The 27,295-nt window shown below is 41.8% G+C and overlaps 1 protein-coding gene across 1 annotated transcript in view; it reads left to right on the forward strand.

Annotated features, from left to right (window-relative positions):
• Positions 1–69: 69 nt before the first annotated feature.
• The window catches only part of ltbp4 (latent transforming growth factor beta binding protein 4), a gene marked incomplete at its 3' end in the record, with an annotated part of 78,203 nt that continues 50,977 nt past the window's right edge, over positions 70–27,295 (forward strand). Inside the window, exons 1-5 of the mRNA XM_023417552.2 lie at positions 70–593; positions 13,098–13,361; positions 14,173–14,249; positions 15,100–15,282; positions 17,122–17,224. Coding sequence (XP_023273320.1) covers positions 311–593; positions 13,098–13,361; positions 14,173–14,249; positions 15,100–15,282; positions 17,122–17,224 — 910 coding nt within the window. The remainder of the gene's footprint in view (positions 594–13,097; positions 13,362–14,172; positions 14,250–15,099; positions 15,283–17,121; positions 17,225–27,295) is intronic.

Consider the following 27,295-nt stretch of genomic DNA (forward strand, 5'->3'; position numbering starts at 1 on the left):
AAATCCCACACCCCCACCCCACCCCCCAGCTCAGGCGCAGTTGCTCACTCACTCACTCACTCACTCACTCGGTGTTTAGGGAAAAACAGAGAGTGCAGAGAGAGCGGGGGAAGCGTCTGGTCGTTTTCTTCTTCCTTCCTTCCCTCTTTTTTTCCTGCGACACTCGTTTTCACTCGACCCACAGAGTAAGAAAGAGAGAGAGATAGAAGAGGGGGGGCGAGTGACGTAGTGTTAGAGTGGAGTGAGAGGGGAGAGGTTTGGGAGTTTGGACAATGCAACACACTCAGAAACTGTGACTACAACACTCGACATGCTGCAGCCTCGACTCTGCTGTTCTCTGTCCGTCATCTTCATCATCTCTCTTCTGCCAGCTGATGGACAGACAGCCACAGAAGGGGGAGGGGGAGGAGGAGGAGGGGTGGAGAGGATCCAGGTGATGTTCACGCCAACCATCTGCAAGGTGCGCTGCAGCCAGGGCCGATGCGTCAACTACTGTGAGAGAGGCAACATGACCACGCTGTACAGCAACAGTGAGGGCGGAGGAGGAAGAGGGGGAAGGAGAGACGGCTCTCACGGACCAGGCTTCAGAATCTGTAAGTGCAACTTTTATTTTTACTCTCAACATTCATGTCTGTAAGTGTTCGGACTCACCTAATCCCAGTCCTGTTGCCAGAAACACTGATCCTGAGTCAGAACTGGGTGAAACGAGGAGAATCAGGATCAGAAACAGGTCTTTTCCCCTGCACGTTTTCACATTAGTGTTGCTGTTGTGCTGATCCCTGTTGATATGACAGGTTTTATCACCCTAACCCTAACACACACACACACACACACACACACACACACACACGCAACAGACTGTAAAATTCTCACACTTACTTTAATCTCTGCAGAGATTAGATCAATGTTATTTTTGTAAAAACAGACATTCACAATACGACACAGTGCAGCAGTTAACTTCATCTCTAAACAAAGAGCTTCATACACAGAAGTACCACAACAGGCCAGATGTGCCTTCAGGACTGAACACCTGGATTTAAAACAAAATCATTTAATTACAATGCGATCAGTGCAATCAGAGGACGATTAATAATAATAAAATGAATCTGAAGGAATGTTACACCTGGAAGCCACACAAACACACACACACACACAGACACACACACACACACACACACACACAGGTGTGGGGAAACTCCTGAACACAGATGTCTAACACCCAGTTTCCAACAATGGCAAACTGGTGACACCTCGTTCGACCAAGCCTCCCACCTGTGCACAGAGAACACAGACAGAATCTGAGGATCAGAAAAATACCTGTCTTGAAGCTCCGAGTGTTGGAGCTGAAAACACAGAGAGATCAACTGCTGCTGTAAATATCTGATCTCAACATATGAGGTTACATGTGTAATGTGTGAAGCTGCTCCAGCTGTGTCATGTGACCTGCAGCTCTTTGATGGTTGGCAGAGTGCAGAGTCTGAAATGGAGCCAGGGAATAGTTGTGTAGTCTGAACTGATTCCAGGTCAGTATTTGTTAAATCATTCCTGCTGGCAGCAGGTCTCAGCTGTCACAGGTCAGACTTCACAGAGAAGAAAACACTGATGTAGACTTCTTTGGTTTAAATTGAAAGCTTCAAATCACCCCTCTCATTTTTTCCCAGCGGCCTTTGGTTCCAGGTATTTTTATGCAAATGAACCTGAATCAGGTAATGATCCATCCCAGCCAACACTTACTCAGTCTGAGTAGCAGGGAACCATCAGAAAAATCTAATCATGGTTGCTTTCGCTTCCAACATCTGATAGTTAGATGCCAAAACTTTGGAAACTCACTGTTTTGTACTTGTTTTTTCATTTTTCAAAAGAGTCACAATAACGTCACTTTGACAGTGAAATAAAGCCGACCAGAGCCAGGCTCACAGCTAACACCAGGTGTTAACAGCACATACCTACTGGTTTTGATTATTTGTGGCTCAGTGTTGGATTTCTGGAGCCAGGGTCACATCCAGGAATGGTGCCGAATGGCTGTTGAGTCTCCATTAGTTTCCAAAAGGAGAGAATGACACAGAGACAGAGGCTACGTCCACACTAAGACAGTTTTGATTTAGAGCTCCATATTTTCCTCTTCTTGTGTTTTATCTGAATTGTTGATCCATAAGAAGATATATTTTTGGTTTTAAGAACCAAAAACCATCTCAGTGTAGTTTTACATCTCCTCTCTCAGGCTTCTCTCTGGAGCTCTAGGAACAACAGTTCAGAGAGCCAATCAGAAGAGAGGAGGCTCTCAGCCTCTTTTCTGATTGGCTGACTGTTGATCTGAATGATGGGACCAGAGATTTCTTTACTTGGACAAAGGATGAGGTGGAACTGTCACTGAAAGTTATGGCAGTGGACTGTGAGTCCTTGTTTTCTTCTTAAAAAGGGTCACCTGATAGGAGCAAGACCAAGCAGGGAAGGATATGTCATGACTGACAAGACACCATCTGGAGGCTTTTTCCAAAAGTCTCATACTAAAACACAACCCCAGAGTTTTCAAACTAAATCGGGATCAACAAAAAATTCTGTTGTAGGGGCTCAAAAACTAGTAGGAGTAGTAGTGTGGACCCCAAAAAAACTACCGCACGTAATGTAGTAGTGTGGATGGAGCCAGAGTGTGTGTCTCAGTTTGTTCATAAATAAACCCTATTGTAAACCAGCCCCTCAATCAGATCCAGGCTGTGAGGTGATTTTGTATGTGTACACATGTTTAGACATCACAAATAAACTGTAATTATAATCATGAATCAATTAAAAAATCAGAGAAAAATGAGCTAGCAGAACGAAATTCAGAATCCTCCTATTTTTAAGTTTCCCTCAGTATCACAGTAATCCAGTGATAGCTGTCTGTACATCATGATACACTGCAGACAGGAGCTGCTGGTAATGTGACAGTTTGACTTAATGTAATAAACAAACATGTAGCATGTAGCAGCATCATGGGAACTGTAGTTCCAAAACTTAGAGCATCATTATCCCCTGATTAGAAAATAAATAAAGAATAACAGAATAAAAGAAGAAACAAAATCCATTAATATTAACTTGTGTTGAACACCCGAAGACATACAGACAGAAAACAAAAAATTTAAAAAACTGTCCAACAACATGTTTAGTACAACTCACTTGAAAACTGATGGCATTTCATTGTAGTCCAACTTGACATACGTAGCATGCCTAGCTAATACATGTTGTGACTCTGCCAGAAGCCTGTAAATTAAATACAGAGAGAAGAAAACAGTAAAAAGCCGAGGGTTAGAAAAAGTATGTCATCCCTTTGTGCTCTCTTCTTCTTTAATGGTTTGACGGACTCAACTCATAATATTCACATAACAGTAGCAGTAGTGGATGGAAGTGAACGTTAATGCAGATTTTCTGGATATTTGGGAAATAATTTGTATGGAAAGTTGAGGCAAAAAGAAAGACAGAGAGAGAGGAACAAGAGGGGGCCAGAGGGGGGCAGAGGGGGGAGGAACACAATGACATATGGCTTTCATTTATCATTAACTTAACACACACACACACACACACACACACACACACACACACACACACACACACACACACACACACACACACAAACACAAATGCAGGAGGAGGTGATGACATCATGGGGTCAAAAGGTCAATCCCCTTGTCCAAACAGCTGGTCCTCCATCACTTTGTTTTTCTGTCTCTGAATTAACTTTTTCAGCACAAATTTTACAACGCAACCTGTCACACCTTCACCTGCTGTGTGTGTGTGTGTGTGTGTGTGTGTGTGTGTGTGTGTGTGTGTGTGTGTGTGTGTGTGTGTGTGTGTGGAACCTAAAATCTGAGTTTATCAGTGGTTAGAAAAACAGCAAGGCTCTGAAATGTTTGAACCGCACACTGTACATTTGTACCTGAGCCCAGAAATAATTTATTTTGTGTTTCCACCATGAAATAACTCAGTGATGACCACCGTTTAACAGGACATCTGAACCTCTCACCATCTCTCTTTTTTTGTTTCTCCTGTTCTTTTCCTCTTTGCTCCTCATTCTTTCCACCATGACCTCCATCTCCCCCTTTGCTTTCTATCCATGACTTTCTATCATTTTTCATCCTCTCTGCTTTTTTCGTTTCCAACAGAACATTGCAGCAATGTGTGATGACTGATAGTTGAGCACATGGATTCAAAACCAAATCCTGGGTTTTATCCAGTCAAATATTTCAACAACTAAACTATTTTGGTTTTGTGACACACTGCCGGTCTGGTTCAGTTGAGGGCTGAAACATTTTGTCGATTAATCCATTATCAACAGAACAAATTCCCAAGTATCTGTATGATTCCTCAAGAGTCATTGGTCAAATACAGTTTAAATGGCAGAATGGTCAGAGTCAGTGGTGGAGAAAATCATGTACTTTGTGTTTGTGTTTTTCTGCCTTTAAGACCAGTCTGTGACAGTTGGAAAGCATCAAAAGCAGACATGGAGATGAGTCAAGGCCTGTGCTCGAGAGGGGCCTGAGGCATTTAAACTTGTATCATCAGCAAAAAAATAGACATTGAAGTATTGATTATGAACAATTATGTTATTCATGTATAATGTAATCAAAAAGTAGTTTTCATTTGTGGTGACTTCAATATTGATTTTCTCAATTCAAATAAGCACAAAATGACTGACGAATTTATCAATACAATGTACAGCATGAGTTTATATCCAGAAATCACCAGACCTAGTAGAATCACATCCCATTGTGCCACTTTAATCGATAACATATTTACCAATGATATTGAAAATAATACAATGAGCGGACTATTAATTAATGACATCAGTGACCACCTACCAGTGTTTACAGTTTATAACAGCAACTGCCAGAGAAATCAGCCAGAAGAAAAACTAAAATACAGACGTGTGAGGACAGAGGAAACTATGACTATATTTAAGAATGATTTACTGGCACAAAATTGGGAAAAGGTATATAATGAAAGTGATATTGATAGTGCATATGAAACCTTTTTAAGAATATTCACAGCATTATATGATAAAAATTGTCCAATAAAACGATACCACAGAAAACAAAAATACAAAGATCGACCATGGTTCACGAAGGGATTACAAAATGCCTGTAAAAAGAAAAATACACAATATAGAGAATTTATAAAACTAAGGACTAAAGAGGCAGAAAAGAAATATAAAAACTATAAAAACAAGTTAACGAATATTATAAGGGTATGTAGGAGAGAATACTATACTAAAATATTATATTATAACAAAAGCAATATTAAAGGAATATGGGACATATTAAATAGTATTATTAAAAATAGTGCTAAACAACAGAGCTACCCTCAATATTTTATTGATAATAATATTAAAAAGGACAATATGGATGATGTGGTCAATAGCTTTAATCATTTTTTTGTAAATGTTGGACCAAACCTGGCAAGAAAAATTCCAGATCCAGTGTTATCTGAGAATTGGAATGATAACCTTATAGTGAGAAATCCCAGTTCAATGTTCCTTACAGCAGTGGAAGAAAAAGAAATAATAGATATAGTAAATAAATGTAAATACAAAACATCTACTGATCTGAATGAAATTGATATGAAAGTTGTAAAAAAGGTCATTGAGGGGATTTCTGAACCACTTACATACATCTGTAACTTATCATTCCAAACCGGAAAATTTCCTAACAACATGAAAATAGCTAAAGTTGTGCTGCTATATAAAACTGGGGATAGACACCACTTCACAAATTACAGGCCAGTTTCTTTACTTCCTCAATTCTCCAAAATTCTAGAAAAACTATTCAATAACAGATTAGACAAACTCATAAACAAACATAAATTACTTTCTGACAGTCAATATGGATTTAGAGCAAACAGCTCAACATCACTGGCATTAACAGAATCAATTGAGGAGATCACAAACGCTATAGATCACAAACTGCATTCAGTTGGAGTATTCATAGATCTCAAAAAGCTTTTTATACAATTAATCATAACATATTAATCAATAAACTTGAACGGTACGGGATCAGGGGGTTAGTATTGCACTGGGTGAGAAGTTATTTAAGTAACAGAAAACAATTTGTGAAGTTGGGGGAACATTCATCGTCATGCTTGGACATTGCTTGTGGCGTCCCACAGGGGTCAGTATTAGGTCCAACACTATTTATACTTTACATAAATGACATATGCAAAGTTTCAAGAACATTAAAATTATTGTTATTTGCAGATGACACTAGTATTTTTTTTTCTGGGGGACATTTACATGAACTACTGGGGAGGATCACCACTGAAATGTGCAAACTGAAAATATGGTTTGACAGAAACAAATTATCGTTAAACTTAAGTAAAACCAAATTCATGTTATTCGGCAATTGCAATAAGAATACACAAGTAGAGTTACAAATAGATGGGGTGGACATTGAAAGAGTATATGAAAACAAGTTTCTTGGGGTAACAATTGATGATAGAATAAACTGGAAGTCTCATATAAAACATGTACAAAGCAAACTGTCAAGAAGCATTTCAGTTCTGAGCAAAGCAAAACACATTCTGGACCACAAATCACTCCACATTCTCTACTGTTCACTGATTTTACCATATTGACGATACTGTGCAGAGGTTTGGGGCAATACTTATAAATGTACAATACAATCTCTATCCATACTGCAGAAAAGAGCCATAAGAATAATTAATAATACCGGTTATAGAGATCACACAAATTCACTATTCTTAAAATCAATAACATTCAAATTCACTGACCTGGTTCATTTCAAAACAGCACAAATTATGTACAAAGCAATAAACAATCTACTTCCTGGAAATATTCAACAATTGTTTTTTTTACAGAGTTGGGGGTTATAATCTGAGGGGTGAGTTCACCTTAAAACATCAGCGGGCACGTACAACACTAAAAAGTTTTTGTCCGTCAGTTTGTGGAGTGAAGCTGTGGAACAGACTGGGTGTGGAGCTCAAGCAATGTCCAAGCATGATCCAGTTTAAAAAGCGTTACAAACACATGGTTTTCACGAGGTACAGGGAGGAAGAAGGGGTTTAATAACCGAGTGTTTTCATAAATGATAAATGATTTATGTATTTGTTTATTTAATCTATTTATTTTCTACTTCTTTTTTTTTTTTCTCTTTTTTATGTAAATAGTAGTGGAGAAGGGGTAGGTTTAAGTAAGCATATGCTTCATCCTACTCCTTTTCGGACACGTTGGGTTCACATTATTATTTTTGTTTTGACTATTGTTATTGGATTTGTTTGTTTTTCAGTTTACTTTGTTGTGTTACTCGCACATGTTCGAAATAAACTAAACTAAACTAAACTAAACAGTAGTAGTAAGTAGACACTTGTGGCATCCCAGTTCTGATGGAAAATGGCTTGACGGAAAACCATCAGCAACGACTTGAGCCATGGGGATTGAGGTATTTTGGTGTCTCTGACACAGATGACAGGACAGTGATCACTAACTGCAAGGGGAGGATTTTTGACATTTGGTGTGGTGGATTTATCTATGAACTGAAAAAGATTTAGTTCCAGACATTGTTCTTTCACGTTGTTCGGGCTGTCAGAGAAGCAGTCCATGTTAAGATCCCCATTATTATTAACTCAGAGGAGGCATACAGTGACCAGAGCTTTGCAATGTCAGCATGTTAATGAGACTCCACCTCCCTTACTTCCTCTATAACATCTAAAAACATTGTATCCATTTATAGGGATGTCATTATTTGGTATCTTTGGGGGAAGCCATGTTTCCATCAAAACTTGGACATCTGGGAAGATTTCATGTATCAAAATGTGTCTATAGTCAGTTTCTGAGATGTTTCAAGTGTAGCATACTCTTTAAAGGGAGCAAAGGGTGGCTGAGTAGGCACAATAGACACAGGAGAATAAATTAGATTTTTGAAGGTGGCACGCTTAGATTGACTCACATGCCCAGCAAGACGGACAGATTTATAAATAACAGAAATGGTGTGTACAACTGACATCAATTGTTTTGTCCCCGACCAATTTCAATGTTTCCCACCACCTCTAAATTACTGTCTGCATTCCCAGAAGAGATAAAAATTGTCAAGATAAGGGAGACAGTGGGCACCACAGGCTGATGAAAGCGAGGTGTGCAGAGACAAAGGCCTGCTGAAACCCCTGTTCACAGTGCAACAGATCACTTTTCAGTAACTCCTTGTCATTGTCTCATTAAGTACTGTTGAAGAAAATTCACTCAAGTCCTTAGTTTCAAGTTTGCTGTAGGGAAGTAAGTTTAATGGTATCCCAGGATACGGTGAGCCAACTGACACAGAGCGGGTCTGAGGCAGTAGACTGACCCAGAGTGTAGGGCAGGGGGACAGTTATACAGTTCAAGACAATGGGATGGACATCGGTATTTGCATATACCTGGGGTTACAGACATTTGGTCAGACAGGAAAGGAATTTACAACAAAAGGTAATGTTTATCAAGAGGTCTTGTAGTGTAGCACCTGGGTTCAAGTTATCAGGGGGTAGAAGGGGCTCTTAGGCTGGATCAGCATATGCATGGATAGGGCAGGCGGGGCCCCTAGACTGAATCAACATATGCACAGGTAAGATATTGTTGTTAAGACGATAAAGCGTTGGTGATGTAAGGGGGAAGAAGGGGTGTTCTCCTTGATGAAAGGATCAAGGGGCCAACTCAGTAGGGTTATAGGGTTGTTCGTAGGTGTCAGCAAGTCTACACTGAATACACTGAAATCTGTGTATATTCTTCCTCAGTATGAATGACATTCGTACTTAAATGAACAATAAGTTTGTTAATGTCTGGTTCAGTTCGTTAGCGAGGTTCTTGATAGCTTTCATTGATCTTTCTCGGACAGTTTATTCTGACATTCCCCATGATGGAGCCACCTATGACCAGGATTGTAACCTGATGTAGGAGTTGTGTTGTTGGCATGGAGCTGGTCACCCTGGAGGCAGAGTGCTGGTAAAATCCACTGAGACCCAAAGCTGCTGGTGAAAGGGCTCCACTCTCCACTTGACTTTAAAGGTGATGGCAGTGGACTTCCTGTGGGTTCCAGGCCAACAATGGTCAGATGTTGCTCTAGCTTTCCCAGCACATCGAGCCTGTTACTCAGCTGGTTAAACCCTGGAGGTTAGAGAAACGTCAAGGGTTCTTGTCTCTTTTCCTCTATTGAAGTTAGCATGTTAACCAGCTAGCCCTGGTCTGGCCGTACCATCTTGTCACTTTCCAATACCGAGTCACGAGCTGCTGAGAGGACATATTATAACCTTTTGTCTTGTAAACACAATGACGACTGAAGCTCTTGGCAAGACTGATAATAAACAGCACTTACAAATAGCTCCTTTAAAGTAATTTATAACTTAAGATCCAAAAGTCTGATGACAAAAGTCTTTTACCTTATTAAAAATGAAGGTTAAGCAGTGGCACATGTAGCATCTAAAGAGCCATGTCCCTCAGGAGCTGGTGGAGACCAAACACAAAGCTAAAAGAGAGGGAACACTTGACTGAGATTCATCAGGTGACACAGACAACACAACACATGTTGATCTGTAACTGCTGGATGTGGAAATAAACAGCTGTTTGATCACATCAGACAGAACTTCTTTAACTGATAATATGTCAGATGTTGAGTTGTGAGTCACAGTAGAATGAGTCAGAGCAGAATGAATCATTTCACTTGTTATCAACTCATTCCTTAATGTTTTCTTCCTGTTTATTCTCTGTCACATTATTTGTGTTTATATCATTTCATCTCTTTAATCTCTCCTTGTTTATGGCTGCATGCTCCTTTTACCAGCTCTCTACTTTTCTTCTCTTTTGCCCAACTTCCCTCCAGAAACCTCCTCCTCCTCCAAACTGATACAGTCCATCTGTGGGCGGCGCCCAGGATAATAATTAGGTCACTGTGTTTACACTGAAACACACACATATGTGCAACATGTGTCTTGTAGAATAAACAAACATTTCACATACAAAGTTTGCAAACACACACGCACATACAGACACACACACACACACACACACACGTACACACTTGGGTAGACATGAAACATGACATGCAAAACACTTGCAGTTGGGAGCACAAGTATATCTTACACAAACAGTATCAGTGGTGGGATACGTACTCAGATCCTTTACTAGAAAGTAAAACCATGTAATATATATTACATACGTACATATATTATATGTATGTTTATAGGCTCCAGCATGTTGATATGGCGGATTGGTCCCGACCACATACTGCCTATCATGGCCATACATGACTGAGTATCCTGCGCCAGCCGTCCAGGGATGCATCTCAGGGAGCCAGCAAGGTCACGCATTCCTCTGACAGGTGAACATTCATGGCCCCAGCATCCAGGTGCAGTCCCAGATACTGCACCTCCTGATTGCAGAGCACTGTCCAGAACTGACAGCAAGGCCCAGTAGCACGATATGTTGGATCACCAGCTCTATTTTAGCCCTGGTTTTCTGCTGTGAGGAGGTGAGGATCAGCCAGCAAAGTGTATGCCTGCCTGCCCCATCCCCTCTGTCAAGGGGAGGGAGGCGTGGCGGGCGCTGGAAAGGCCAAGAGGCCGTCAGCGCTAGCAGAGAGGAGGCCACTTCCATCCTCACGGCTTCAGGTGGCCTACATCCTGGGCACGAGGTAACTGAAGCCAATCTAGCAAGCTCCAAAGCCACCTTTCCAGCTCAGCAAGCAGTTGTCTCAGGCAGCTATGTCGCTGTGCCCCCATCAACACTGTCATCTTGTGAGAAGCCCAGAGGGCTGTGGGGAGCAGACCCTATGCTTAGGTGGAGAATTCAGTGTTTTTCTGTGTGTGCACAGCGATGCACGACTGTGTGTCACATCATTCCTGATGTCAAAGGTAGACACAGAAGCATCCACAGAGCCAGAGACGTGACTGTCCCTGTCTCACTTCTGTTTGTTGCCATGTCAGGTTGTCGAGGAGGATCGGGCTTCACACACTGTTCACTCCCATCCAGTGCGCCTCTCCTCCCTGCAGAAGCAAGCATCTTAAATCAGTGCAGTAAAAGCGTTATGTTCTTCATCTCTCCAACGCAAGTCGCATACACAGCCTTTATGTTAGTGGCTGAGAAAAGCGGGGGGGGGGGGTCTACACAGACCGTTATTGCCTCACACGTGTCAACATGCTGGCATTGCCGTTGTTTGCTCCTTTGTTTATACTTCTCTTTATTTCCAAATGTGTTTTCTTATTTGTTTACAGAATTATTCTTTTCACTCCTATCACTCCATTCCAGCAAAGAGAACTATTCAACCACAGCCCTGCTTTTAAAGCTGCAGGTTTCCTTCCTGCCTCAGAGACCTCGGGGTGTTATCGACTCATTAGCTGAAATCTGGGTAACAATACACCAACATCCTGTCAGACGAGCTCAAACAGGAAGTAGGAAGTGGCTGGCTGGTTCGGTTGGCGCCTGGTCCACTTTCACCTCCATCCCATCAGAGCAGCAGCTTTGTTTTACATCAACACATCACCTGGCCTCACACAGAACCCAGTGTTATCGCACAGCGACTGTAAACATGATGGATGTGTGTTGGTGTTGGCCTCAGACCTGTGTGTGTGAGAGAGAGTGTGTGTGTATATTTCTCCCTGAAATGTAGTGAGGTACAAGTATAAATTGTATTAAAGAGAAACATTAAAGTAAAATACAAGTACCAATAGGTACACATTAATGTACAGACTCTTCCACCTGAGCTATTGTCACCATCTGACTGTGACCTCTGACCTAAAGTACTGTGCGTGTGTGTGTGTGTGTGTGTGTGTGTGTGTGTGTGTGTGTGTGTGTGTGTGTGTGTGTGTGTGTGCGCGCGCGCAATGAAGTCTGTTGGTAACTGGTCAGACTGAAACTTGACGTGGCTCTTATTTTATTTGATCAATTGATGCTCTTTCAACAAATTAGTGTTAAATGTGAGAAAGTCAAAATGTATTGTTTTCAGATATGAAGAAGCCATCAACTAAACTCTTTCCAGTATCCAGTCCACTTATCAAATCTGAACCTTTTCTAACCCCTTATTAAATCTCATGAAGTTCATAAATAACTCCAGGTTACTGGTTGAGTTTCAGGTGGACATGAAACAAACTCTCCTGGTTGAATCATTAGAACAACAGATGAATTACAGTTTTAGTAAATATCTGGTTCTTTATTGTTTCTATTTCATGTCATGACTCCAACACAGAGTTTTGTTTACAGTCTCTTAACTAAAGGAGACAGTTTCTTAATGACTAAATATACGTCCTGTGTTCCCAAACACAGTCCTCCCTCCACATTGGTTAGATATTTTATCAGCCATTCCCATGCCTGTAAATTAAGAGCTTCTGTTTTTTTCTTGTGTCTTAAAATAAGATGAGGAAAACATAACCAGCCATCCTATAGGATATCTTATGTTTTCTGCACAGTAATAAATACACTGCTCAGGTGAGGAGAAGTGAACTTATGGCTCCAGGGATGCATTTCACTAAACATTAGTGACAGAACTGTAACAATTACAGTGTCGATAAAACTGATTTTACAATCTGCATCTTTAATTAACTCACTTTTAAATTCGTGAATACTTTTGGATGAATTCAGTAACCATGGTGACATGTTTCTTTAAACCTGCAACAACTGAATCTCTACCAGCAGCTGAAGCTGATGGGTGTTGTTCACAGTGGAGGTCAGAAGATGAACCTGTATGTTGGTTATGTTGTGTTTCTTGTTCAGTAACACTGAGGGAAAGTGAAACGTTGAATACAGAATGAGGAGAAATGTCACTAGGTCCAGCAGCTGCTCACACTCTGCACTGATGGAGTGGACTACACCATGTGCAGGCTCCATCACTGTTTATTCATCCATCAATAATAATTTACTTAATGATGATAGTGATGTTAAAATTAGATGTAGCTGATAAAATCCAGCAGATAATGTGAGGCCCTCTGTATGTTTGGACTCTTGGTCATTAGCTCTACTGCTCCCCACACTCCAAACCCCCTGATTTTCTTTCCTCCGATCCCAGCTGTTGTGCTGCTAACAGCTACCAGCTAACAGGGATCCAAATAAAGAAGATAGTAGTCTGAAGATGTCTTTGTTGTCTCTCCTGCAGTCCTCTGCCCTCTGCTCTGTAAGAACGGAGGCGTCTGCCTGCAGAAGGATCGCTGTTTCTGCCCACCAAACTTCACTGGAAAGTTCTGCCAGATCCCTGTTGCCCCCACCTCCGCCGCAGCTTCCCCTGCCGCAGCTGCCCCATCCTCCACCAATGAGATCGTCAAGCCTGCGCTCTTCACCGCCATGGCAGCCAATCAGGAGATGACCAGGTCAGAGTTCCTCTTGCCACTGGGACAGAACCAGGAGGCAGCAAGGTCTGGAGGTGAGTCTCTCTAACCATTTGCACGTCTTCTAACCAATAAGGATGTTTTTCTGATTGCATGATGAAAGTCTGCAGTTGAACTCAAGTTTCTGTACTTTAGATGTATGATGGTAATTTGTTGCAGTTAAATTTCATTCTTCATGTATTATCTGCACCATTAAAGGCTCAACAAGTCTGAACTCTCAGCACATCCTCTGCTCCAACGACTGTCATAACACACCACGTACACTGTTATAGATGAGGAGCATACAAAGGCTGTGACAAGAGACATTGTGCTTTATGGTCACCAAGGCAACAAGGACTCCCTGAAATTGGTCATTTAAGTTTTTATTAATTTTAACATTTTGACATTATGCAAAAACACAATGGGACATAGAAAAATAAAAATCACAACAGAGAGCCATATAAACAAGACCGGCAGAACAACTGTCTTCTGTTTATGAACCCAAACCCTCTGAGATGCTGCACTGTGTCAGAAGATGAGGTTTGTGTTAGCTTGGCTTTGGACGTCATTTACCAGCATGCCAGATTTATCCCCGGACACGTTTGCTGGAATTCTGTAAAGATTGTTTGAGCGATGTCCCAATAATGTGATTTTTAACTCTGATTAATTTGTTAATTCACAAAAGTACTGATCAGAGGCAGAAAAAATATGGTTAATGGTCAACCCCACAACATTCACCTGGATCAGCACTTCTTCAAAGAGATTACTTCTTACTACTTATGGCCTAAGAAAGTCTGACTCCTGTCATATTGTCTGTATATATATATATATATATATATATATGTATGTATTTGTGAACATTTGCAGTTCCTAGTCCGTCCATGGTGAAGGTCAGAGTGCAGCACCCCCCTGAGGCCAGCGTGAAGATCCACCAGGTGGTGAAGGTGAGAACTTTGAGCTGCTTTGTAGCTGTGCTCAGTGATGGGACAGATTCCTGTGGTTGTCATTAAGAGGTGATCACACCAGACGGTGACTGTGAGTCATCACGTGTTGTTTCATTGATCATCATGTTGTGATGATCATTCTACAGATTTCTGTTGTCCAAATGAAAGATTCAAAGGTTTGTAGAGGTTTCATTTGGCTGCTGATTCGACTGATCTCCAACACAGGAGGGGCTGTGACACACTGATAATGGGTCTGGGTTTGTTGTCTGTACATACATGAGTACACAGCAAACAGGAGCTAATCACAGCTGAGCAACTTTTAATGGGGACAGTTTCACAAAATGTCAAATATAAGGGAGGCCAAGTTGTGGAGCACAGCTAACATGATTACATGGCAACAATAGCTCCAAAACCTGAGTCATGTTTAGCCGCTAAATAAATGTAAGAATAATAACTTATATCATATATATATATGAATATATTTATGACATCACTGAGTCTCAGCAGGCCCCATTAGTGGAGTGTTGGGGGCGCAGTTGTCTTGATTTTGTCAGAATCCCAGGTCTAGACCAAATCAGGAAAAACAGATGTAGATGGGGGTGTCTGCATACTTTTGGCCATGTAGTGTGAGTAACATGTTCATCACTGTAGCTGCTGTAGAATAACACCTGGTGTCACACACATGGCTTCTGTGGTCCAGTGTTGGTGCTCGTCAATAATCACTTATCATTCCTTACTGAATCATTGTGAATGTAATGTTTTGATGATGATGTCATCATGTTTTCAGATGACGTCACAGACAACAGTGTTATTTCGTTTCTGAGCAGTTTCTTTCCTCACATCGTTCCAGGTGTCTGGATTCAGTCCCACCCTTCGGACGCTCTCTTCTCCCTCCTCCTCCTCCTCCTCGGGGTCAGCAGGTGCTCCGGCTCCAGCAGGGAGGCCAGTCCAGGCCCAGACAGTGAGGGGGGATGGGACATACACCCAGTATTCTGGGTTCAAGTACTGCTTCAGAGAGGTCAAAGATGGACAGGTGAGACGCAGCAGGGAGGGGGGCTCACTTTTGGAACTGCTTTACCTGGTTTTAATAAGTAACGAGAATAAAAACCTGCTCTGTAAGGTCCTGATTGCGTCCCTACAGTCTTACCAGTTTCAGGACAGGAGGTCACAGAGATCATTAGGATTCATCTTGATGGGGATCACTTTCAAACTGGTACGATTATTTTCTCAAGTTGAGATGTTTCAGTCTGGACCAACTGACCGACACTGACACTACAAATACTTCTGTAACACAAAATTAAGTATATTTTTTCTGCCTTTTATAAATGCTGGATACATTCCAGTCTTCAAGCATCAGACAATCCTTCAAATGAAACTGAAAGATCTAAGAAGGAAAAGACTGTTGAACTGCTCAGAGCTCACATCTGCACTGAGGCCATGAGCTGTGATAACCAGTCACAAGTGGACTTTGTTTAATTTTAACGAAGCCAAAGAGGTCAGAAAATAGGCATCATCTTGTTTGATGACAGCTGGTGTACAGGTGTGTAATGACACACACAGATGTGTTGGAAATTGGTGCAAATGTCCTTTATATGAGTTTTCACATCAACGGAGCAACATTTGTTCGTTTAGGGATAATTTAGTTTTTCATTACAGTGTTGTTCAAGTCTTTTATTGTGAAAATACATGAGTGATTTAATGTTTTGCGACCCTGTAATGAGTTGTGACTACACGCTGAGGACACTCCGCTGGTTCACATTAGCTCTCTGGCTGCAGAGAGAAGCAGTGTGTTAACACTTCTCTCCTTTCTGATAAAAAAATCCCTCCTCAGCCATATTGTGTTCCATAATAAAATGCAGCTCTGTTTTCAGATGCTGGGACACAGTCCTCATGTCCAACTGACACAACACACTTCACACAACTACTGACAACTCTGTCATTCTGCTGTTAGTTCACTGGACCTTGGACCTTATTTCATGTTCAGTGCTGAGTCATGTTAAGGACTTTATTTCTGTAGCTGGAAATGGTGATATCTGTCAGCCGGTCCGTCCTCCACTTTGGTCCTCACTCAAACATGATTGTGATAAAACGTGGTTCAGACATTCATGCTCCTCTCGGGATGAACTGTAATGATCAAGTCAGGTCTTTACTGAATACACATGAAACCGGTGGCTCCAGTCTCTCCCCACAGCAGACTGGTTTTACTGGTTTTATGTAAGATAACTTGCATACCTCATCTACATGATACACCAACTTCATCAGTCCAGGAAATGAGGTTTACTGCTGCTGGTAAAATACATTTCTACTCAGATCTGCAGGGAGTCACTTATACAGGTTCATCACTTTAGTGCTGATGATGTTTGAAGCTGCTTGTCCTGACAGTTACACCATATGTCCTCATCTTATGCAGTGTCAGCTAATATATTTTTCATCAATTAAATTGATTTAATTTTTTTAATAGTTTACTCATCTTGCGACCCATCAATTTCACAATATTCCTGTAACAATTTAATTCCTTTTCATCTAGTTTATCTATGCAACTTTAAAACAAACTGATGACTCCCAACCCCCCCAGCTCCACTTAGGAATATTTCAATTCTTAGTATTTTCTTTTAATATTTTCTATCCTGGTGTATTTAAACCCTTTGGTGTTATGTGTAGTACTTGTATGTGTCCACACCAGATTCTAGTAGAAACCTCATCCTCTCTATGTCCTGTGTATATACTAAAAGTGACAATCAAACTGATTTTAACTTTGTCACTAGTTAAATAGGCTCTTGTAAGTGCGACTAAAATGCAGCTGTGTTCTGGTTTGTATGTTCAGTGTATTAACAGGAAATGTGTGTGTGTGCGTGTGTGTGCGTGTGTGCAGTGCAGCTCTCCTCTGCCTGGACTGAGGAGCAGGGAAATGTGCTGCAGAGGCATCGGGAAGGGCTGGGGAATCACCGACTGTGTCCTCTGTCCTGATAGTACAGGTACACACACACACACACACACACACACCACAGAACAGAAGCTACTGTTTAGTGTTACGCTGGGAACACACTGGATGCGTTGTGTGAGTGTGGCGGCTGATGTCACACCTGCTGCATCTCTGCTGCTGCAGCTCTGTCTCTATACGTAGAGTTTACAGGTTACTGGAATGTTGAATTTCTTGTCATTCTAAATTAATTTGTAATTTATTTATGACAAAAAACATCAGTAATGTGTCACTGTCTCCACATGCAGTTGCTAAAATGGTTAAAAAATACATGTATATTTTTTCATGAATCATATTCAGATTCAGACCAGACAGAGACAACAATAGTGGAAGGAGTCCGTTTTATGTCATGTTGATGCTATGATGTCACTATGACATCAACAGGTCTTTTCTCTGTCTGTCTCTGCTGGGTGACATGTGCGGCACACGTGAAAAATAGGAGAGAGGCCGAATCTCTAGATCATTCCACATGTGAGAGACATGCGTCTCATGCAGGCAGTGGTCCACTCCAATCTGTTAACGTGTTTTGAAATGAAAATGAACAGCCGCCATGCTCACATCCTGTGTGTTCCTGGTCTTATACATGATTGACATCTTTGTAATGGAATATGACTTTGTCCAGATCAGGTAAGACAGGTAAAACCCCTCCTCAAGTCAATGGGTGGGTCTTCTACAAAAAATGGATGGCACATGTAAAACTGACCTGTATGAGTCTGAGTCATGAATTCAAAACATCTTGCTCCGTTCTTTTCATGTGCACAGACTGTGCAGAAACATAGCCTTCACTCAGTCACTGATGATTTAACACAGGATGAGCTGGGTTTGGCTGACGGACGTGGACAGGTAGCTTAGAGAGATATGACCTGAACTAGATCCTGTCTCAGAGGCAGTAGCATCAGGGACATGGTTTAGAACAGAGCTATTCAATTGTGTTGTTCAGGGGGCCACATGTCCTGAAAGCTAAGGGCCCGGGGGCCAGACATTTTCCTGAGCTATTCTCATTATGTATGTATACTTGACAACACAACATGGCATCACATTTTCAAAACTGTTAATTTGCCACATTGCGAAAGTAGCCTAATCATTGACTAAAAACAAAGATAAATAGGCCTGCTCTAAGTAATCAGGCCAAGTGGTTAATTAGATTTTCTGTGCAACACAAGCTCCAATATTAACAAGAGTAACCACATAGTTTTCTACAACACACCATGTCAGCTGTCTGGTATATCTTTTGGTTAATTCTGACATCTCTTACAAAGCAAATCACAGCATTTTATAAGGCAAACGACAGAAGAGAGCAAAGAGAATTAAAAAGTTCAAGATGAACTTAACCTGCCTGAGCATTTGATGCCACACAACTAGTGATGGGTGTTGTTAGATATTGTATTGTTAAACAAACTTTAACAGCATTGTTTCAAACAAATCACTATTATACACTGATTTTGTAATGCTGGAAATGTAAAACAAATGTGATACACAATGATTTACTACAGGACTGTTTCTGTGACTGTATTTTTACTGTGCAGCCTGCGGCCCCCACATCACTGACCCCCTCACCTGCTCTTCACACTGAATTTAGGAACACACCCAGAACAATCAGCTGGTTAATGTTTACTTTTCATCATTAACCCATGTTCATATAATTCAGTGAACTGTGTGTGTGTGGGCTCCAGACTGCAGCGTAAAAAACACTCCTGATGCAACGACGGATGAACTACAGGCTGATGGTCGAAAACAGCATTTCTCCGTCTGTATGTGACAGACTTTCACTGGATGTGACCTACACTGAGCGTATAGGTCTCTCTGCCATTGAGCAGCATCTGTGTGTGTGTGTGTGTGTGTGTGTGTGTGGTGTGTGTGTGTGCTGCACGGTGCTCCAGCATGAAACAGAGCTGCCCCTGCCCCTCATACATACAGGCTCAGAGAGAGAGAGAGAGAGAGAGAGAGAGAGAGAGAGAGAGAGAGAGAGAGAGAGAGAGATGTCGGACCTTATCTCTACTACACGACGGCCGTTTAATACCGGGTTTCAGTTCCATCCCTGTACTGTAGTTGAAAGTTTGGAACAGTCACTGCAGTTACTTCCTGGGACTGGTGAAACTGTTTACCAAGGGGGCTGCTGCATTATTAGAGCCTCTCTGTGGTTTAGAGGATTTATTGTAGAAAAAATGTATTTGTAATCAAACATTGATCGGCGGACCATCAGACTTGATGGCCCATGAAGTTGGCCCATGGGCCACCAGTTGAATAGGCCTGGTTTAGAACGTGAGCTGGTCTCAGCACAGCCTGAGCAGGCCTGAGGAGAGGGGCCCCCCATCTGCAGCCTGGCTCTCAGTTTGGTGTAGGGGGAGAACTGGCTGGTTTTGTTTTCTTTGTGTCACAGTCTGATCTCTGATCAGTGACTCACTTGTTCTCACTTGAGAGGAAATCTGAAAGGATGGAGATATTAATATTTTATACTTTTTGTTTCATTATGGTGCTCCCGAGTTTAGCAGTAATTCAACAGAATACAGTTAGCTATTGTCTGCATTTGAACATACCCAAACAAATGTTGCGTAAAATAGTAATGTCAGTTGTATCATAGGCAGAATCACAGTCACAGTGAGCCAGACAGCAGCTGCTACACAAGAGATACACACTCTGAACAGCCACCCATCTTAGCTTTCCTGCTAGCGGTTAATGTACAAACATGAACACACGTATTGTCCTGCAGCTCAGCTCGTGAAACAAGCGACCAAACAAACAGCCACCGGAGAAAAGTGAGCGCTGAATGTCTGTTTACAGGCTGGATCACTTATCAGCTGCAGAACATTTAACAGCCTGTAAACATAGCTGCCAGTAAATCATTCAGACGGATGGCACAGGACCATCCATGCATTGTGGTGTTCCAGGCCTTTAACCTGGTCACTCTCAGCTTCACTTAGTAACATGGGGCCAGATGAGTGACAAGGCGGAGGAAGGACCCAGGAAAACTTACCCCAACTGCAACAACAAAACCATGTTGTAAAGGAAATGTTCTTCAGGCAGGAAAAAGCCTTTATTTTTGATTGATTTAGCCTATGTCCGACTATATCAAGGCTTTTGATACGTCCCCTTTGTGCTTTGCCTCAGAGCCTGAAGAATGTCTTGCTCACTGTGGTCAGATCTTCATCTTCTAAAGCACCTTAAATCTTCCTGGATCCGCTGCAGGTGTCACACAGTCAGCATCAGGCCTCCTCTTCTCTCTTTCAGTTAGAGCTGAAACAATAAGTCAATGAATTAATTAGTTGATCAAGAGAAAAACAATTAGCAACTATTTCAATAACTGATCATTTTAGTCATTCTTCAAGCAGAAAACACTTCTGGTTGTACTGCTCGTCTTTGTCTAAAGTGATTAAAAAAAACAGTCTCTTTAAGTTTTGAACTGTTGCTGAAACAAAACAAGACACGTGATGTTGTTGGGCCTCAGGAAGGTATACCTGACTTTCGTTTAACGTCTTACAGACCAAATGATTCAGTGTTGCGGCCTTGTTCTTTGCCTCAGAACTGGCCACAGTACTGGTTCTGTGTGATCTGCATCAAGCTCCTTTATGATTTAATGTTTATTCATGAAGGGACTTTTGCTGACCGATAAATCATATTTTCATCATCATCTTGATGTGAACATGCGCAATAAACATTGTAAAAGACTGAAAAGCAAAGAATTAGGGAAAATGGAAATTTTACTTTTATTTACACATGCCATCCATTCACACAGGGCTTTATTTAGTTTAGACATTTTACATTTGTTTCCAGAGATATAGAGTTTATATACAGTGACTGCTGCTGTGAACATTGTTGTTGCTGCTCTAGAAACTAATTTTGTTTATTCTATTCCTTTTGTATTGTTTTTTTTTATTTTATTAATTAAGAGCCAGATAAGCTGTACTGTATTGATGAGATAAGATAAATATAACATTATATAGCTTCACCCAATGAGATAACCTCCACTGTCAATTTGGTGGTGACTGTGAGGTTAGCTAGCACCATGGTAGAGGAAGACAGAGGATATGCACACTTCAATATTTGTTTATTACACCTCTGCCCTGGCAACAGCCAGAACAACAAAGCATATTGTTTTCTGCTTGTCCTGCATCCGTCCCATTCTCATGGACACAACATCTCAGTAACACCTTGATGGAACTTCTGCTGATTTGATTTGAAACTGATTTGACTTTAATGGTCAAAGGTCAAGATCAGTGTGACTTCACACAACACTTTTTAGCCATTACTAAAAACTAAAAAGCAATTATAACAAAATTTCACACAAATGGTTCTGTCACGGGGTGTTGTAGGACCCAGTTGCAGCACAATCAAACAGATGAGTAGTTGGAAATGACTTTTATTGATGCTTTCAACAGGATGAATGTAGCAATGGTGAGTCACCACAGGTTGCAGGTAAGTATGGACTTGGCTCAGGTAATAACAGTTTTCAGTTCATGGGTTAAGCAGAGTTCGTGGGGAGACTTGGGTGAACTCAGAGTTCGTGGATAGAGTGAAGGCACCATTGGGGGGCAAGCAGCACTTGTGGTCAATGAGGAAGCGGAGTCGGCGACAGGCAGGCAGCAGAGCAGACAAACCCAGAGGGAGCAGGCAGAAGAGTTGTCGTGGTCAGGCGGATGACTGAAGAACCAGCAGAACAGGAAATACCAAAGGCACTCACATGGAGGAGATGTTTAACTCGGCAGGAGGATCTGATGACAGCAGGTGGAACGGTGATCTCACTTGTGTGAGCCGAAGCAGTCAAACGCCACACAGCCACAGGCAGACGAGAACCAGGAAGAGCACAGGCAAAACTCGTAGCCAGGGACAGAAGGCTGTTGGGTTTACCGGGGCAGAGACGAGGAGAGGTGGTCAGAGGCAAGCCAATTCGAAATCAGTCCAAGAGCGAGTGCTGGAAAGTCACGCATGACAGCGAAAACAATCTGACAATGAGTGAGTGGACCAAGGCTGCTTAAATACCGGCTTGATTGGAGATGGAGTGCAGCTGGGAGCAACAGGTGGGGACGGTGAGGCTGATGAGGATGTGTGGCGGAGTGGAGAGTGAGACGGAGGCTGGGTGAGGGGAAGTGCAGCAGGAAAGAAGGCAGGCTGTGATAGGTTCATATTCTAAATGACTCTGGATAAATAGGGATGTAACCTGAAACTAGTCTGAGTGGAGGAGGCAGACAACCAGGAGGAGGTGATTCTAGTTTATGGCAAGTCATATCGTCATCGCAATATTGAACAATGTTATCACACAGATTTTCCTCATATTATGCGGGCCTAGCAGGGTTAGGGTTAGATACAGCGGTATACAATAAGTATACTGTATGAACCAACACCCATCTGAGCCAAGACACATACACAACAGCAAGACACACAAACAATGATCCAATGACTGATGCCGCTGTTGCAAATGATCCTTGTCATGTTAAGTTCTGTGGGTAAAGACTCCCACATATTGATCCTGAACAGAAAAAGCTCAAATGAGGATTTACTAAAGGCCCTTACTGTTCCCAGTGGGTGGACTTTGTGTTATTGAGCCAGAAACCCTGAGAGGAACCAACAGTTCACTGTTACTGATGAGTTTCATTTAATTTATTGAGATTATCAAAAGTGATTAAATTTTTTAAGAGCACGACAGTGGTGAGATCTTATCAGCTCCCAGACCACCACTTTATATATTTCATCATAAGAGGTTTGACTGTTACCGATGCAAGAGGTTCCACGCGTCAGATCGATCAGCTGCTCAGACTCAAATAAAGTTTGTTCAAAGAGTTTCAGTTTTGTTTTCCTGAACAGCATCAAAGTCTTGACACTGGTTTCCAAAAATACCTCTGTGATACTGATGTACTGCCAACCTTAAACACACACACACACACACACACACACACACACACACACACACACACACACACAACTCATTTTCCCTCTTTCTTTCTCTCTGTGAAACTCTGATACTTTATGACTGAAATATTTTGGAGATATTCCACCAGAAGCTGCTTATATAACTATCTGACATTATCACACGCGCACACACACACACACATACACACACACACACACACACACACACACACACACACACACACACACACACACTGAACATCTGCACGTGTGTGTACAGACACATGGGAAGTTGTGTTAGCACACTTGCTGGAATCCAACTTCACATCAGTCTCTCAAATCAGAAAGAATTACGCAATACAGCTTTAAAAGCCACAGAGAGAGGACACACACACACATACACACACACTCTCTCTCTGCTGTGTACTGCCAGCTGGATGATGTCTACTATTAGTGTTTAAATGTCTCAGAAATAAACAGAGGGAGAGCCAGGTTTATTAAACCCGTTCTAAGAAGTCAGTTGTTTTTGTCATTTTAAAGGAGAAACATGAAATAGAAGTCTGATGATTCTATTCAATAAATCTCATGAGCTGATCCAAACCAAGACTTAATGTCTCATACTAACAGGTTACTGTGTGTAACAGCAGCCTGATGTTACTGATGTTTTCCAAACACTATTAAAAACATCAGTGAGCCACACTGTTGCACTATTACTCTGACATGTTCCTTCATTAACGACTGCTGCATGCTCTTCTGGTGGACCTCTCCTTACACCGTGAAACCCTTACAGATGATCCAGAATCCAGCAGCCTGTCTGGTCTTTGATCAGCCTAAAAGGTCATATGTCATGTTGCTACTCATTGACTACCCATGACCTCCTGAATCAGATTCAGTCTCTAATGCTGCCTTCAGAGAGATGTCTGGGTCTGCTCCATCTACTTGACCTCAATCATTCAGCCTTAGCTGATATTAATGACTTTATATGATAAACATCATACTGAGTAATTATTAATCAGTTATTGAGTCATAAAAGGCTTTTTTTCTGAAATTTAGTGAAAATATCAATTTGATTATTTCAAACTGTTGACAATAGAAATGATTCTGTTTCTTTTAGGCATTAAGGGATGAGTGCTCTGATTGTTGCTCTATTGTCACAGAAACGCGAAAATACTGTAAATATCCCATTTGATGGTAACAACGCTACAGTCTACCGAACCTCTCTGGTTTCCCGGCTGCTCAGGAACTGCAGGGAAGAGGAGGAGCACTTCCAATACACTGAGCCTCGCCTCCATTATAGCAAATAAACTACTTTGATGTAGGAATAACTAAACATAAGACACACAGTGCAGAGAGAGCAGGAGAGAGGGAGGGAGAGAGAGAAGTCATCGGTAACAAGGCTTCGTACTAACGACTATGACGAACTCTACATATCGAACAGAGGGAGTTAAACATAAAGACCTGTCCGTAATAAAAGTCTGTTACGTTCTTGAGTTGAAGTAATTAAAGACTACACTATTGTAGATCCGGACGGAGGCTGTGCTCTGTGTCAGAGACTAAATAAGAAAGATACTCTGTCTCTCGCCCCACCTGGTTGAGCATGTGACATTTGGGTTTTTAGTTCTTGCAACGGCGTCTTGGTTCAAGTCTGGCCTGTGGCCCTTTGCTGTGTTGGGACTCATTCAAGAGACAAGATGTTTCTTTGCTCCACAGACAAAGGAACTCACCTCCCCACATTTCCTCACTGTTCACAACTGGGGATGACCCTCCCCCAGGGACCTCACTTACCAGCCAGTGTTGGTCAGTGTGTGACATGTGACTCCCCAGGGTGTCACCAATCAAAACCAGATCTTCTTTCTTCCCCTCTCTTCTCTTCTCGACTTGCTCTGGAGAGCAGCTCCTGCTCTTCCCTCTCTGCTCTTCAAGGAGCACCAAGGCCCCAGCGCAGGTCAGCCCTGCTACCTGAGAAACCAGCTCTCTTGCCAGCCTGCTCACAGCAGCCTGCAAACACTCCTCTCCTCAACAGCAGCCCCCTGCTTCGGAATAACTGAGAGTAAACCAAGTTTTCTTCAAAATCAGCAGCTACAACACAAGGTCAGCCAGCTGATTTTCCAAGCAATGGGAGTCACAGCAGAGTTAGCATGGAGCAGCTAACTCTGTGAGGAGAGCAAAGGAGATAACAGCGGAAGCCACACAGCCAGACAGGACTCTACCCCACCAGGAAACCTCCCAACTCACTGGACTTAAAAACAAAACTGGAAAGGACCTCTTTGTTTTGTTCCAAGGACTGGGTAACGTTAACTGACTGGGCCTAACCTATCCTAGCACAGCACAGAATAGCACAGCATAGCTAAGCAGATGAAGTCTTAACTTTGTTAATGTACCTGTTGATTAATGTCTTGTTGTTGTAATGTTTGCTTAGGTTGTGGTCAGTTATACAGTTAATTGAGTACTCGTATGTTCACACACATGTCTCAGTTCTAGAACCTGCACACCAGGTGCTCTCAGTGGCCATTTTGAGTAGTTTCTTTTTTTACCGCCATCTTGTGTAGTCTTCTTTGTTCAGGTCATGTGGTCACAGTGACCACTTTGAATCGGCCATCTTGCCTTTGTCTGTGTCACCACAGACACCTCCCCCCAAACACACACACACAAACACACACACACACACACACACACACACACACACACACACACACACATACACACACCTGTATATGCTAGATTAGACATTGTGTTTTTACTCTGCTCCATTGTAAATAAATGTCTTTAGGTATAACCACTGGTATGTTTAATGTTGCACAAGTGTGACTATTGCCAACCTCTACTTAGTAGAATTCCAATCCTTCAACTTTAATTTACTGTTGATATGCTAATTTGGTTATAATTATTAAGGTAATTATTAATCAGAGTTCCAGATTAATAGTAATAATTTGAGACTGAAACAATTTTGCCTATTAGTATAGGCTGGTGGCCCCAAGGACTTTAATTAATTTAAATTTTATTTTAAAATGTAGTTATTATTTAATATTAATATTTTTAATATTAACATTTTCTTAATTTATGATAACCAATAAACTGATAGACAACCAAAGATCCAACATTTATGGTGTCCAGCTCATTAAGCAGAGCTCAGACCCAACATTTAGGCGCCCCGTCCGAGGCTAAGTACTGTTGGCAAATATTCATAATTGCGCAATATTAAGTTCATAATTTGGCCAAAACCGCATCCAGGTGTACTTACAAACAAGTGCATTGTGGTGAGAATTGGTTTACCAAATTAAGCTGAAGCAAAAGTAAACGTCCTCCAGTAATTAATAGCTAACACCTAAGCATTAGTATCACAATAAGAGCTTGCTGTTGCTGCTAATTATTCCAGTTTAGCTTATTCTGTAGGAAGTGTAAGAACCTCAGTTCAGCATTTGAATACCACGTCTTTCTAGTCAAACTGCCAGAATTGGCTGTTAATTCAAGTGCTCATCCCTTTAATTTAGACACAGCGTGTCACCAGCCCTGTGTAATACAGAGAGCTTGTACCTGGCTGTTACTGCCAAGCATTTCAGCCTGAGTAAGAAATAGAGCCTGAGATAGAGCCACAGCTACCAGCCCTGTGAAACCCAAGTTCTGCACCTAGCTGCTACTGCCTTGCATTACAGCCTGAGTTAACTTGAAGAAATAATCCTCTGACTGTTTCTGCCTTTGCATCTCAGTCACTGCTTTTGAAACATTTGTCAAGCAGACAGTAAACCTGCACTTGCTTTTACTATCCCTAGTCTTTTATGCCCACTAATGTAGCTACCCCTCCTCCACAGGAAGCTACCCCCCAGAGTGTAAGGCCACTGCATTGTTTAGTTAGGCTAGTGTACTGCCAAACTACACTATAAGGTGTCTGCCAGTGCAACACCACAGCCAACTACATTACCTTCTTGTTTTGCTAAAAAACTTTTTAACCTCCCTCTTTCCCAGACACAGCAATGGAGAACCCCTCTGTAAAGTAGTTTATTTCTTCCCTAGCACAGAGCCTGAAGCCTGGCTACCCGGAATTTATCAGCAAGTTAAATTCCAGTGCAGTAAAGAAATAGACTTGCTACTCAGTGACAGGTGATGCTCAGACTGCATCCAAAGGCCCATTGTTAAGATGTTTGCTGTAGAACTTCTGCAGGCAAACCAGCATTGCCCTTCAGAGCCAAGCAGCCCTAGAGGAGGAGGTAAAATCACTTAGAGC

Source organism: Seriola lalandi, unplaced genomic scaffold (assembly GCF_002814215.2).
Source record: "Seriola lalandi dorsalis isolate HSWRI2012SDOR001 ecotype SW California unplaced genomic scaffold, Sedor1 jcf7180002054575, whole genome shotgun sequence".
Taxonomy (NCBI): domain Eukaryota; kingdom Metazoa; phylum Chordata; class Actinopteri; order Carangiformes; family Carangidae; genus Seriola; species Seriola lalandi.